Source organism: Perca flavescens, chromosome 2 (assembly GCF_004354835.1).
Source record: "Perca flavescens isolate YP-PL-M2 chromosome 2, PFLA_1.0, whole genome shotgun sequence".
Taxonomy (NCBI): Eukaryota; Metazoa; Chordata; class Actinopteri; order Perciformes; family Percidae; genus Perca; species Perca flavescens.
Window position 1 is genome coordinate 408,981 of NC_041332.1, and position 16,571 is coordinate 425,551.

The window sequence follows — 16,571 nt, forward strand, 5'->3', positions numbered from 1 at the left end:
ATCACTTAACAATTCTACAAATAATTCTAAGCAGCAAACAAATAAAATATATGAAAAAGGAAAATCATATGAAGGAATAAATTAAAACAACCTCATACATTAACTGGAGGGGGGGCTTTAATCAATATACTTCAAGTTATTCAACAAGTCTCAACAGACAGATGCTAGATCGGATCTGCTAGACGTGTCGACGTCACAGGACGTGCCTCGTGGCCCGCCTTATTGTGCCTCTGATTGGCTTACTCTGTAATCTTACTCACTCCCTGGCCAATCCCCACTCTCCCTGCCTAAACCTAGCTGATCTATGATCCACCTTCAGACACTGGGCGCTCGGCCGAAGTTCTCCGACAGGAGTCGAGCGGCTCCGAGCGGCCCCGAGAGGGTGTCAGACGTCAGATCTCTCTCAGCATCCATATTCCCGGCCGCGGAGCGGAGGAAGAGGCCGCTGTCCGCCGCTCGGTGACGGAGGAGCCTCGGCGGAACCGACCGGACACCGGAAACGGAGCGCGCGGTGAGTGAGTGTCATCGATCAGTTATCTGTCTGTTAGCCGTGATCCAACCAGTCTCCCTGCAGCGTCCACACACACACACACACACACACACACACACGCAGGCTGAGATGACCGCATGACGTCATGCAACCAGATTGCTTCTCACTGTGACTGTGTGTGTGTGTGTGTGTGTGTGTGTGTGTGTGTGTGTGTGTGTGTGTGTGTGTGTGTGTGTGTGTGTGAGCACGCGCGTGTGTGCATGTGTGTGTGTCTGTGAATGTGTGCGCGTGTGTGTGTCTGTGTGTGAATGAGTGAGTGTGTGTGTGTGTGTGTGTGTGTGTGTGTGTGTTTGAGAGAGAGAGAGACGCTGCAGGGAGACTGGTTTCCATGGTTACCACTGATTTAGACAGCTGAGCTCAGAAAGAAAGTGAAGACAGGAAGTGTGTTTTATTAAACTCACTCCGCCAACATTTGAATATATTTTGTATATGATGTAGGATTTGATGGTTAATGTGACAGGTGAATGTTTTTTTAATCTTTAATAAAAGACAGCCCTGCGTGTCGACAGCTCTGCTCCGGCATCTGACCCGTTTACACACCGAGACGTGTGATCAGATCAGAGCCAAACCATCCTGTCTCCTGGCAACGGTAACCATGTTCTGTGTTGCCACGGTGATGCCATCTGAGACAGTGTATCATCCTAACTATTGTGCAAAGATGAAAAGCCTGAGCTAAAATTCTTCAGGACTTTCCAAACGTGGTGGCCCTAGCACACAGAGAATAACAGCTGTCAGTAGCCTATATATATATATATATATATATATATATACTATATATATATATATATATATATATATATATATATATATATATATATATATATATTTAATCACGATTAATCGCATTAATGTCATAGTTAACTCGCAATTAATCGCACATTTTTATCTATTCTTAATGTCCCCTGATTTCTTTTTGTCCCACTTTTTTTCTCATTTTAATGCTCTTATCAACATGGAAAAGTGGATTGGCTTGCTTTGTGCTTTTGTTGCCTGGCTTTGACGAGGGGGGGGAGAATTGGCATCAGCTGTGTGCTTGGTAGGGTTGGGTACCGTTTGGATTTTTACGATTCTGATCCCGAACCTGTACTTTTAAAACGATTCCGATTCCTAAAGTCATTCTTGAAAAACTGAAAAATGACATAAAGTAAAGGCTTTTTTATGGAATGTTTTTAAAAAATTGAAAAGTATTTAAATTTAACAATATATTTACGTTTTAAAGTACTTACATATATAATAAGTAAACCTAAGTCACCTAACAAACAACTACAATAATTTAACAAATAACAGTTACACTATTAATAAGTTAAAGAACTTTAAACTTTAGCCATTCTTTTGCAGAAAAGTGACCATATTTGCCTTCTCTGGCCAGATAGGACACCTCTCCTGACTTATGACATGTCCTGCACAGGAGAAACTTTCTCAGACGGTGTCCCAGAGGCCTGTATGAGTCTGCAGACCCCCCCACCACCAGGCTACAGGGTCTGGTCCTGAACTATAGACTAGCAGAGCAAGTGTAATAGGTTTACTAGTGATCCTGTACAGTGAATGGTTAATATGCTTTTACGTCCGTTTTGGTGAGGCCAGAGAGAAAATATGACATTTTAAAAGTAGCCTACATTTACGGTAGCTAGCTAACGGTAGACTACAGAGAGAGTGTGATATTTTTACGCCCGTTTCGGAGTGTTTACAAAAAGCCGTCTATCAGCAGTGATTGTAGACTGCATGTCACAGAATAGCGCAGACACGCGCTTCACACCGCGAGCCGGCACGTGGCCACTCAGCAGAAAAGGGAGAAAGAAAAAAGAGTCTGCCGCTGTCCGGAGCGACAGACAGAAAATATTTCAGTCTGAACCCAAATTTGCGTTCTAATCCGGTCCGATAACTACCGTTTGCATAGGAACCGGTTCCATAGTGGAAACGAGTTTCGGTACCCAACCCTAGTGCTCGGCCATCAGCTGTGTTCTCGACCATCAGCTGTGTGCTCGACCATCAGCTGTGTTCTCGACCATAAGCTGTGTGCTCGACCATCAGCTGTGTGCTCGGTCATCAGCTGTGTTCTCGACCATCAGCTGTGTGCTCGGTCATCAGCTGTGTGCTCGACCATCAGCTGTGTGCTCGACCATCAGCTGTGTGCTCGGTCATCAGCTGTGTTCTCGACCATCAGCTGTGTGCTCGGTCATCAGCTGTGTGCTCGACCATCAGCTGTGTGCTCGGTCATCAGCTGTGTGCTCGACCATCAGCTGTTTGCTCGACCATCAGCTGTGTGCTCGGTCATCAGCTGTGTGCTCGACCATCAGCTGTGTGCTCGGTCATCAGCTGTGTTCTCGACCATCAGCTGTGTTCTCGGCCATCAGCTGTGTGCTCGACCATCAGCTGTGTGCTCGGTCATCAGCTGTGTGCTCGACCATCAGCTGTGTGCTCGGTCATCAGCTGTGTGCTCGGCCATCAGCTGTGTTCTCGACCATCAGCTGTGTGCTCGGTCATCAGCTGTGTGCTCGACCATCAGCTGTGTGCTCGGTCATCATTTGTGTGCTCGTCCATCATCTGTGTGCTCGGTCATCAGCTGTGTGCTCGTCCATCAGCTGTGTGCTCGTCCATCAGCTGTGTGCTTGGCCATCAAGTAGTATTTCAGACTGGACGTGCGATGATAGCTCAGTTCACAACCACAAAACACAGATCACTTTGGTCTTTTCAATGGAACCATTTGGCAACTTCTTAAAAGTAAACTTTCCATTCAGCATCTTATTGGCATCCATTTCGGCATCTCGCGCTCGCCATCCACTCAGAACGTACCGTTAGCCTGCTACTCTTTGGCCGGCTCGCGAGCCTAAACCAGTGTGTATGGCGTGCCTGTTGTTGTGTTAACGTGAAAAAAACGTTTGCTAGGCCAAAAAGAGGACCCAGGAACCGAGAGGGGCGAAGACCGGATGAGCAGGGGAGGAGGAGGGTGGTGCACTTTTCCTGAAATGACAACTGAGCAGCAGAGAGAGACAGGTTTAAAACAGGGATGTCATGCATTGATTGGCTCGAGTTTCTTTGGCTGCTCTGATTGGTTAAGACTAAAGTGAACGCCTCTACAGCTGATCCATTCAGGGGAGTGAGGAGTAATTATGTTTAGGAAGTCGTCCTGAAAGATCTTGCGCTCAGCTCCATATGTATATTATATATCAGATGTTATTTGGCTTTCTTTGGAGACATATCATCTCTAGGAACTCTTTTCTGTGTAAGAAACTGTAGGCTACAAACAGGAAGTATTCTTTTCACTTCATAATATCGTTGTTGGGTACCAACTAAGCTATATGAATGTAAAATCAATGTGCCCCCAACCCCCCTATCCCACCCATAGTGTTCTATTTATTTACTGATGTACATACTGTAATTACACCTATACATATTCTACTGCTCTTCATACTATTCATCCTGCACATTAACTTACTCTACTACTATTATAATGTTACCACACTGCACATTGCATATATGCAGTGTATTAACAGAATATATAATAAGAAACACTGAATAAATATGGATATACTGAATATCCATATTTATTTAGTTTTTCTTATTATATATTCTGTTAATACACTGCATATATCTATATTATTCTTCTACTACTATTCTACTATTATTATAATGTCACTGCTACTACATTGCACATATCTGTACATGTTGTTCATACGTTGTTCATATTACATAGCCATATTTATTCTGCTCTTATAAGGTAACTGCTAATACACTGCACATATTTATATTTAATTTATATTACTCTAAACCACCTTCTGTTAACCAACTGTACACTACTGTCTACACAGCACTAGATTTCTTGTCCTGTCTATACTTTGTTTCATGTTGCACTTTTCTGCTTTTTAGCACTTCTGGTTGGACGCAAACTGCCTTACGTTGTCTTTGTACTCTGCACAACGACAATAACGTTGAATCTAATCTAATCTAATCTAAACATCAAAAGTTACTCAAAGAGTTTTCTCACATCTAATGGATGGACTTTTAAGTTTTGTCTTTAAGCTTTTTGAGTGTTATTTATGTTTTATCTGCTTTAGCTTTTCCACCGTTTTAGACACAGATATGGAGATAATAACGGACCAAAATGATTTTAAATTGCATTTTTCTTTTTATTGAAAAACGTAACACTTCCTGTGGTAGGATCCCTAAACCCCTGTCTAATATCTGCACCTATTTCTTCCCCAAACTGAGGAGAAGACCTCAGACCTGCCCTCTCTGTCCAGCTGTATGAACTCAGATCTTTATTGATGAAGTAAAGATCTTATTACTGCAGCATCTCAGTCTCCTGATGGATCATAGATTCATCTTCAGCATCCGAACACAGCCAAGCTCTTTATCTACGAGAGATAGAACATTTCTCTATCAGAAATATCAGTACTGACACACAGGGGTTGGAAAAGTTCAAACGATCTGACCCCCCTCTCCCCCCCTCTTTCTCTCAGATCATGCCGTTGGTGAAGAGGATCATTGAGCCCAGGTATCTGTGTCGCGGCGCTCTGCCTGATGGCGTCGCCAGTGAGCTGGAGTGTGTCACCAACAGCACGCTGGCCGCCGTCATCAAACAACTCGGAGGACTTAGTGAGTTATAGTCTCCGTCTCCACACTCTGGTTTATTGGCATTTCTTTAAACCAATCACAGCGGTTGTGGGTGGCGCTAAATAGTCTCAGGAAGGAACTGGTTCTGGTGGAAGATTTACACCCCGCTAAACAAAAGTCCTCATCCACTATTAAATTAAGTTAACTGTTGACACAACACCGTAACGTGAGCTATTTAAATTAGCTGAAACATGGTTAAACCTCATTGGTTCTTACCTGTGGATCTCCGTGTGGACTTGGTCCACAACAATCCCAGCAATCAGTCCCAAAACCTCCCAGTTAGAGAGGAAATTATCTAACATATTCTTTATAAAACCTCCCAGTTAGAGAGGAAATTATCTAACATATTCTTTATAAAACCTCCCAGTTAGAGAGGAAATGATCTAACATATTCTTTATAAAACCTCCCAGTTAGAGAGGAAATTATCTAACATATTCTTTATAAAACCTCCCAGTTAGAGAGGAAATTATCTAACATATTCTTTATAAAACCTCCCAGTTAGAGAGGAAATGATCTAAACATATTCTTTATAAACCTCCCAGTTAGAGAGGAAATGATCTAAACATATTCTTTGTAAATTGTGCAATAAATTGAATGACGGCTGCACCAATTATCCGACCAATCTCCTGTAACTCTACCTCACTCAGAGAGAGGAAGTCCGTCCAGCTGGACCCCCTACCTCTGGAAAACTCCTGAACATCTTCTAAAGTCACCGTTGTCGACCTGGAACGAAGACAGATTCAGCAGCTGCACATTATTTCTCACAGAACTATTTTCCTTGAATTTGAGAGTGTCCAAACGAGCCGCCATGTTGGTCTGTTTGGGTTAGTTATCCATAACATGACCAAAAGGTTCTTATATTTATGCTTTTTATAGTTGTGTAACATATTGATATCGGGTGATGATTCAGAAATGATGTTGGGAGACCTCAAAGATGACGACCACTCCAATGATTACAAATCAAGTGCAGCTTTATTCAAACAATGAACAAACTTTCATGACACTGGAACAGCCATGAGCATACAGACATGTTTGCCCAAGGATCAACCACATGTACATCATAGTGAATACCTTTTAAACATGTTTTGTGCTTACACAGCATGAGACATCTATTTCAGTTGGAACAGTTTACTCTTAAACTACACCTTTTATGGCACGTGCTCCTAATAGATTCCCAAATTCCTGGCTCCAATTCCTCTGTGTGACAGTTGTGCCCATTCTAAGCTAGGTTTTACTGTGAGACCATATCATCTTAAACTGACTGGTCTCTAGAAAGTCCTTAGAATAGATAAGATACATTCAAACATCTGCATGCACACATACCAAACCTATCACATATGTGTACAGGCATCTGAATATGGTCGGCACTTTAGCAGCAGTATGTTTGGGTGCGTTTTTGAAGAATTAGTTTATGGTAGCAGCTGCCCATGAGTTGATCCCTGCACACTGTTTTGATGTTTTTGCCATGGTTTTACTGTCCACCATGTTTTTGGTTCTGATGTTTTGTCCATTCAGCAACTATCCCTTATCCAACACAAGTTTGTCCAAAGGGGGACCCATTAGGAAACATGAAGAGAGCGTGAGCCCTGTAACCGGAGGTGTGCTGTCTGTTGCAGGCCGCCATGCCGAGGACATCTTCAGCGAGCTGTTCAGCGAGGCCAACACCTTCTACGTGAGGATGAGCAGTCTGCAGGAGAGAGTCGACCTGCTGGCTGTCAAAGTCACTCAGCTGGACTCCACCGTGGAGGAAGGTGAGGAACATCCATCCATCCATCCATCCATCCATCCATCTATCTATCCATCCATGCATCCATCCATCCCTCCATCCATCCTGTGTGTGTTGTAGTGTCTCTGCAGGACATCAACATGAGGAAAGCTTTCAGGAGCAGCACCATCCAGGACCAGCAGGTGGTGTCCCGGAGCTCCATCCTCAACCCTGTCCTAGAGATGTACCAACGCAGTGACAAGCCCCCCCCCCTCAACATCCTGACCCCCTACAGGTCAGTTACACCTCTTGATGGAGACAGACGCTGTGTGGCCTCAATGGTGTTTTAAGCCTCCAATGTCGCCTTACAGGCAGCTAACCCTCACCCTAACTATAATGATTGCCGCACTGCCTGAAAGGCGACGTTGGGCGCTAAAAACCCCAAACACTGCACGGTGGGAGGAGATGTGTGTGTGTGTGTGTGTGTGTGTGTGTGTGTACAGGAAAGACCTGTAAAAGTATGTGAGCCATGTAGACCTGTGACCTTGTCAATGACCCATAGTATTTGGATCTTGTATGTTTTCTTGCGATGCTTTTTAGATCCAAATAAAAGCATTTAAATGTGTGTGTGTGTGTGTGTGTGTGTGTGTGTGTGTGTGTGTGTGTGTGTGTGTGTGTGTGTGTTTGTGTGTGTGTGTGTGTGTGTTTGTGTGTGTAGGGATGATAAGAAGGATGGTCTGAAGTTCTACACCGACCCGTCCTACTTCTTCAGCCTGTGGAGGGAGAAGATGCTTCAGGCCACCGAGAACAAACGCAAAGAGAAGAGACGACAGAAGGTCCGTCCATCTGTTCCTCTTTCTTTACATCTTTACATTTTATCTGAAAACTACAACAACAGAATGAAAAGCTCTGTTTGTTTAATCCAGGAACAGAAGCATGTGGAGGAGTCTTCAGGCCGGGAGGTGAAGAAGGTAAATAGTTTATCTAATTTTAGATTAAATTAGATTAGCTAGACTTTAGAGCCCGACCAATAAAGGATTTTTAAGGCCGATATCGATAAAAAATCCGATATTCCTATATATATTGGCTGATATATATTTAAAAGAACAACATGTTCAAAAACATGAACAGATTTCCCTAACATTAGTTATTTGTAGATATTTGAGTCCTCACTAAAATAATATGATAATGCAGTTTAAAAATAAACTTAAAAATACAAACTTAAGATATGAAACGTAAAGTCCTTTGAACAAAAGCACAATAAAAACAACAAAAATCTCAGAGTGTTGCTAACAAGGACGTTGTAGAGTAGAGCACCCTCTGGTGCACAAACTATGCAACGCCAACACTCAGAACATGGTTAAAAGGGGTTTCGTCCGTTTTTAATTTTATTTTTTAAATATTTGTTTACCAGCCATTATAAATGCCGATACCAATAGTTTGTAAAATGCCAAATATCGGTCAGTGCTATAGCAGCAAATATCAGACACACAGCACACATTGAGAATATACAAGAAATAATAAATAGGATGGAATACAAGAACAACTATTACAAAAATATACACAGGAAACAATGTACAAACATATATAAGTTGCTAATAAAAATGTACAATCTTAAAAAGTATTTATAAAAATGGAAGAGAATCAATGTTTGTGCAGGTTGCACTATGTATTAAGAGTCCTTGTTGTTCCTGTGAAGGTTCGGAAAGCTCGGAACCGGCGACAGGAGTGGAACCTGATGGCGTACGACAAGGAGCTCCGCCCAGATGCTCGAATCACTCCGTCACCTTACCACACCTCGGACGGCTCCATGTCACCTGACAGGTAGGTACACTCTGCCGGCTCTCCATGTCACCTGACAGGTAGGTACACTCTGCCGGCTCCATGTCACCTGACAGGTAGGTACACTCCCTCTGCTGGCTCCATGTCACCTGACAGGTAGGTACACTGCCGGCTCCATGTCACCTGACAGGTATACACTCCCTCTGCTGGCTCCATGTCACCTGACAGGTACGTACAGTCACCCTTAGGCTACGTTCAGATTCCCCTCTGTGATGTCAAATATATGCGACACAGAGCAGGTAACAAACAGGGAACCATCTGAGTCCTTCCAGATATATTTTTTATACATTATTTCTATCAGCAGTTGGTATGAACAGAGCCAAAAGTTTAAGTCCGGTGGATTCCAAAGTTACACGTCTGCGACCGGCACAACATTTTCTACATTTTGACAAACCATGATGTATGAAGAGTGAAAACTGTAGGGGAGAGAGCAATTAGTTTGGAAAGATTTCAGAGAATCGTACTGCAAACTCTCAACATTTTGTCCCCATACACACACATTGGAAAATCTGAACCGGTCTGAAAACTGGACGCTACATAAACTGTGATTTCATAGAAACCATGCTTGATATCAGAATGCCCATTCAGCCCAATAAACGCCAAGGTGTTGTCTTCGGTTTAAACTTTTAATAATTTTTCTACATTAAAGTATGGCGATACAGTATGGCCCCAAACGGGGGTTGTTTTGAGCGATGTTAAGCAATTTCCCAAAGATCTCCTATTAAAGTCTATGGGAATTATTTTTTTGCTGATTTCGTGAAAACCGCGCGGCAAATCTCTTAGAAAAGTCATAGCACACCATTCCCGATCATTACACACGTTTTAATGTATTTTGTGTGCATGTGTTGGCAACGCTCCGTGACTAGTAGCGGGACAAAAATGTGGCAGAATAAGTATGGGGCATAATAGTCATTCTGCCGACTGAACTAGACTAGGCCTACAACATGGAGAACAGTGATGGAGCAAGATGGAGGGAGAGGGAGGTGTTAGACCTGATTAGTTTCATTAATGTTACAGCTGCCATTACACAAACATTTAGAAATAAAAGTGAAAAGACTTCCTCCATAACCACCCTAACTTTAGTGCAGCAGCGTGCTGCATCTGATGTCATTGTTATTGGTCTTTTGATCATGCGGGTCAGTTCAAAACCGCAAACAGTTCACACTGGAATCTGATATAAGCCACGTTTTAAAAGGTCATGTCAACAGACAAACAAAAAATCTGATCTGAGCAAATTAAGCTTAAAGACTTGCAGTGTGAACGTAGCCTTAGACTCCACATAAGTGTATTTTATTTATGTTTTCCTCTCATCTCCCTCCAGCAGCTGTGTCCTTCCTAACCTCTCTAGTTTCACTTTGTATTCTGCTGTGTGCTGAAAACACGCACACACACACAAACACACACACACACACACAGACACACACACACACACACCGAGACACACAAACACACACACACACACAAACACACAAATATAACATAAATGTTATATTTAGATGTATATAATCATGTGTTCTTAAAGAAAGGGTGAAGGGTTTTCACTCCTCTGCCCCGTGTGGCTCCTCCCCCTCCAGCTCCCTCCACCATGACACCCCAGTGCATGATGGGAAGGATCCCGTCACGGCAGCGCTGGGTGGTGGCGGTCAGACTCAGTCGCTGGACCGCGCCCTCAGACCCTCTTCTGTTTCCTCTGCGGTCGCCACAGCAACAGGCCGCCAGCACTCTCTGGGCCGGAACCAGCCGCATCATCACCAGCACCAGCCCCCGCTGGCTGGCTCAGCCAATCAGAACGGAGCACGGACACACGCTGCCAAGGAGGCCAAGTACACACACACACACACACACATACAAACACACACACACACACACACACACACACACACACAAAAAAACACACAGACACACACAGACACACACACACAAACACACACACACAGGTACACACACACACAGACACACACACACACACACACACACACACACACAGACACAGACAGACACACACACCCTCTCTCTGACTGATGTTTGACCTCTGACGTTTGTCTGTCCTCAGTGACCATCAGATCCCTCCGCCCCCCCTCCGCCCCCCCCTCTGATGGCGTTCCCCAACAGCTCCACCCACCCCGCTGCCATGGCAACACCGCTGCACCCAGCAGCTGTTCCTGGTAACCAAGGTAATGGACGTTTTGTTTCTAACTCGTGTTTGGTTTCCTGTGATTCTGACGGCTGTCTCCCTCCCCCCCCCCCCCTAGGTGGCACTGCCGTCCTCACTCGCCCCTACAGCCCCTCCCCCCCCCCCCGGCTAACTACGTCCCCTCCCCCTCCCGGCCCGGAGGCCAAGCCCCGCCCCCGGCCACGGCCGCACCCCCGCTGCCCCCGGCAACGGATGGCAGGAAGCCCCCCGCTGGAATCAACGCACCGGTGAACGACGCACGCAGCGACCTGTTGGCCGCCATACGCAGAGGTTAGCCATTAGCTGTTAGCCATTAGCTGTTAGTCGTTAGCTGTCATATATGTTATGTATATATATATGTATATGTATGTATAAATAAAACTCTCCTCCGGTCTGCAGGGATCCAGCTCCGGAAGGTTCAGGAGCAGCGTGAACAGGAAGAGGCCAAGAAGCGAGAGCCGACAGGAAATGATGTCGCCACCATCCTGTCGCGCCGCATTGCGGTGGAGTACAGCGAATCAGAGGACGACTCTGAGCCCGAGGACCAGGAGTGGTCCGACTGACGGGTCAGAACCCAAAACTCACACAGGAAGTAAAACACCACGGAAACCTGCTGCATTCAAACATTCAAACACAGTCCCGAAATATTTAGATCACCCAGAACCAGGAAATATCTAGATCACCCAGAACCAGGAAATATCTAGAGCACCCAGAAACAGGAAATATCTAGAGCACTCAGAACCAGGAAATATCTAGAGCACTCAGAACCAGGAAATATCTAGATCAACCAAAACCAGGAAATATCTAGATCACCCAGAACCAGGAAATATCTAGAGCACCCAGAACCAGAAAATATCTAGAGCACTCAGAACCAGGAAATATCTAGAGCACCCAGAACCAGAAAATATCTAGATCACCCAGAACCAGGAAATATCTAGAGCACTCAGAACCAGGAAATATCTAGATAACCCAGAACCAGGAAATATCTAGAGCACTCAGAACCAGGAATATCTAGATCACCCAGAACCAGTAAATATCTAGATCACCCAGAACCAGGAAATATCTAGAGCACTCAGAACCAGGAATATCTAGATCACCCAGAACCAGAAATATCCAGATCATTTAGAACCAGGAAATATCTAGATCACCCAGAACCAGGAGATATCTAGATCACCTAGAACCAGGAAATATCTAGATCATCTAGAACCAGGAGATATCTAGATCACCCAGAACCAGGAGATATCTAGATCATCTAGAACCAGAAATATCTAGATCATCTAGAACCAGGAAATATCTAGATCACCCAGAACCAGTAAATATCTAGATCACCCAGAACCAGAAATATCTAGATCACCCAGAACCAGGAAATATCTAGATCATCTAGAACCAGAAATATCTAGATCACCCAGAAACAGAAATATCTAGATCATCTAGAAACAGAAATATCTAGATCATCTAGAACCAGAAATATCTAGATCACCCAGAACCAGAAATATCTAGATCACTCAGAACCAGGAGATATCTAGATTACCTAGAACCAGGAGATATCTAGATCATCTAGAACCAGGAAATATCTAGATCATCTAGAACCAGGAGATATCTAGATTATCCAGAACCAGGGAGTTTGGCCCCAAATATCTAGATAACCCAGAACCAGAAATATCTAGATCACCCAGAACCAGGAAATATCTAGATCATCTAGAACCACAAATATCTAGATCATTTAGAACCAGGAAATATCTATATCACCCAGAACCAGAAATATCTAGATCACCCAGAACCAGGAAATATCTAGATCATCGAGAACCAGAAATATCTAGATCACCCAGAACCAGAAATATCTAGATCACCCAGAACCACAAATATCTAGATCACTCAGAACCAGGAGATATCTAGATAATCTAGAACCAGGAGATATCTAGATCACCCAGAACCAGGAAATATCTAGATCATCTAGAACCAGAAATATCTAGATCACCCAGAAACAGAAATATCTAGATCATCTAGAACCAGAAATATCTAGATCACCCAGAACCAGAAATATCTAGATCACTCAGAACCAGGAGATATCTAGATCACCTAGAACCAGGAGATATCTAGATCATCTAGAACCAGGAAATATCTAGATCACCTAGAACCAGGAGATATCTAGATCATCTAAAACCAGGAGATATCTAGATCATCTAGAACCAGGAAATATCTAGATCACCTAGAACCAGGAAATATCTAGATCACCTAGAACCAGGAAATATCTAGATCATCTAAAACCAGGAGATATCTAGATTATCCAGAACCAGGGATGTTTGGCCCCGAAATATCTAGATAACCCCCCCCAAAAAACAGAGGATCATGTAGAGGCCGCAGCGGTGAAAATGTTTCCTGGTTGTTTTCCTTCCTGAAAAGGTTTCTGACTTCCTGTTTGATGTTTCTGACTTCCTGTTTGATGTTTCTGACTTCCTGTTTGATGTTTCTAACGGCTTTTCTAGAAGTGTTTGTAAAAGTTGTTATGCGGATCAGAACTCATTTCTTTATATATTTATGGATTTATTTTGCTGCTCGTTGTTAAAATTTCTTTCAGATTTTAATTTGTTAATTGTTTTATATTTTACAGATTTTATATTTTAGTTTTCAGAGTATTTTTTCCTATTATTTATTAATTCCTTAACTTGTTATGTGACGTGTTGGAGTGTAATCAGTGGCGTGTGGTTTCAGCTTTGCCATGGTATTTTTAGTGTAACCGTCGGTGAGTCACACGCTGCCGTGTTGTAACTTCCCAGGATGCATTGTGTGTGACATCACAGCTCGCCTGTAAAAACAGGAAGCAGAAAAACAATGACATCAGCTACTGTTTTGTTTATATCCGTTCTGCGATTGGTCGTAAATGAAGGACTTTCTTCCTGTGCTGCCGGATCTGTGATTGGCTGTAGAGGATTTATTAATCTCTGATTGGCTGTAGAGGATTTATTAATCTCTGATTGCCTGTAGAGGATTTATTAATCTCTGATTGGCTGTAGAGGAGTTATTGAGCTCTGATTGGCTGTAGAGGATTTACTGATCTGTGATTCTGCATGTTGGTGGAATAATAAATTAATTTCAAACTAAAACTGTGAAATAAGTGTCTTCAAATGTGAAAACATCTGACTTTTAAATACACTGAACTAAATTATAACCCAACACTTTTGGTTTTGCCCCATTTTTCATGAGCTGAACTCAAAGATTAAGACTTTTTCTATGTACACAAAAGGCTTATTTCTCTCAAATACTGTTCACCAATGTGTTTAAATTTGTGTTACTGACCACGACATAATCCATCCACCTCACAGGTGTGGCATATCAAGATGCTGATTAGACAGCATGATTATTGCACAGGTGTTCCTTACAGTAATATAGCATTATATATGTGCATCATTCCTGAGTGAGTGACTGTATGTTTTGAGCACAGATAACTTTATTTTGGAGGCACATTACATTACATTTACAGAAATTAATGCTCAAAGAAAGTAATTTTGTTTGAGCAAACAAAGACCTATTCTATGCTCAATAAATGTATTTACATGTTTTCTATCATTCATATTAACGTGCAATAATAACCCCTCTCATGCACTTTACTCATGTGTCCTCTCAAAACCTCTTCCTCTGAGCTCCAGTCATTTCTCCCTTGCTCTCAACCTCTCTACTCTGCACGCTCAACTCTAGACACACTCACTCAAACTTTCACAGCGTTACAAGTGTGCCACAAAACCAACCAATCTGAGAATTAAAGGTCAATTCTAATTCAAGAATTGACCAATTCAATGCTGTTCGTCTCCAATTAGCTCACAATTAGCAGGAAATACAACAAAATTATTTTCCTCTTCAACGGCTGTGGGAAGTTGCTGGATATTGGTAGGACCTGGAACACGCTGTCGTATACGCCGATCCAGAGCATCCCAAACATGCTCAATGGGGGACATGTCTGGTGAGTATTCTGACCATGCAACAACTGGGATGTTTTCAGCATCCAGGAATTAAGTACAGATCCTTGCAAAATGGGGCCATGTATTATCACGCTGTAACATGAGGCCGTGCATTATCACGCTGCAACATGAGACTGTGTATTATCACTGCAACATGAGGCCGTGCATTATCACGCTGTAACACAAGGCCGTGCATTATCACGCTGTAACATGAGACTGTGTATTATCACGCTGTAACATGAGGCCGTGCATTATCACGCTGTAACATGAGGCCGTGTATTATCACGCTGTAACACGAGGCCGTGCATTATCACGCTGTAACATGAGGCCGTGCATTATCACGCTGTAACATGAGGCCGTGTATTATCACGCTGTAACACGAGGCCGTGTATTATCACGCTGTAACACGAGGCCGTGCATTATCACGCTGTAACATGAGGCCGTGTATTATCACGCTGTAACACGAGGCCGTGCATTATCACGCTGTAACATGAGGCCGTGCATTATCACGCTGTAACACGAGGCCGTGTATTATCACGCTGTAACACGAGGCCGTGCATTATCACGCTGTAACACGAGGCCGTGCATTATCACGCTGTAACACGAGGCCGTGTATTATCACGCTGTAACACGAGGCCGTGCATTATCACGCTGTAACACGAGGCCGTGCATTATCACGCTGTAACACGAGACTGTGTATTATCACGCTGTAACACGAGGCCGTGCATTATCACGCTGTAACACGAGGCCGTGCCTTATCACGCTGTAACACGAGACTGTGTATTATCACGCTGTAACACGAGGCCGTGTATTATCACGCTGTAACACAAGGCCGTGCATTATCACGCCGTAACACAAGGCCGTGCATTATCACGCTGTAACACGAGGCCGTGTATTATCACGCTGTAACACAAGGCCGTGCATTATCACGCTGTAACACGAGGCCGTGCCTTATCACGCTGTAACACAAGGCCGTGCATTATCACGCTGTAACACGAGGCCGTGTATTATCACGCTGTAACACGAGGCCGTGCATTATCACGCTGTAACACGAGGCCGTGTATTATCACGCTGTAACACGAGACTGTGTATTATCACGCTGTAACACGAGACTGTGTATTATCACGCTGTAACACAAGGCCGTGCATTATCACGCTGTAACACGAGGCCGTGTATTATCACGCTGTAACACGAGGCCGTGCATTATCACGCTGTAACACGAGGCCGTGTATTATCACGCTGTAACACGAGACTGTGTATTATCACGCTGTAACACGAGGCCGTGCATTATCACGCTGTAACACGAGGCCGTGTATTATCACGCTGTAACACGAGGCCGTGTATTATCACGCTGTAACACGAGACTGTGTATTATCACGCTGTAACATGAGGCCGTGCATTATCACGCTGCTCGCTCGTGGATGAATGGCACTACACTGGGTCTCAGGATCTCGTCACAGTATCTCTGCATTCAAAATGGAATCAATAAAATGCTCCTACACACAGACACACACACACACTGTGAAATAAGTATAATTATACATTATATATTAAAAGTATAATATTAATAGCTGTCTGTTTCTTCATTTGGTGTCAGTTTGTTTTTCTTTGAAAGAATAACCTTATATAATAAAAATAAAACTTGAACAAATAGATGTTTACTAGCAGTTGAACCACAGTAACCCTGGTAACCCCCTCACCTATAGAGAGCAGCAGAGCCGCGGAGCTGC

The 16,571-nt window shown here is 43.5% G+C and overlaps 1 protein-coding gene across 2 annotated transcripts; it reads left to right on the plus strand.

The window, feature by feature from the left end:
* The first annotated feature begins 349 nt into the window (after positions 1–349).
* LOC114571623 (wiskott-Aldrich syndrome protein family member 3) lies at positions 350–10,995 on the plus strand. Of its 2 annotated transcripts, XM_028602677.1 has the most exons (10): positions 350–511; positions 5,011–5,146; positions 6,782–6,916; positions 7,012–7,165; positions 7,589–7,706; positions 7,797–7,841; positions 8,570–8,694; positions 10,287–10,535; positions 10,766–10,886; positions 10,965–10,995. In XM_028602677.1, exons 2-9 carry the CDS (start codon positions 5,014–5,016, stop codon positions 10,806–10,808), a joined length of 1,002 nt encoding a protein of 333 aa, XP_028458478.1. In that variant the 5' UTR covers positions 350–511; positions 5,011–5,013; the 3' UTR covers positions 10,809–10,886; positions 10,965–10,995. The 2 variants fall into 2 exon arrangements, with proteins under 2 accessions (XP_028458478.1, XP_028458469.1); XM_028602668.1 differs by having other exon boundaries at positions 7,589–7,841.
* Positions 10,996–16,571: the final 5,576 nt, after the last annotated feature.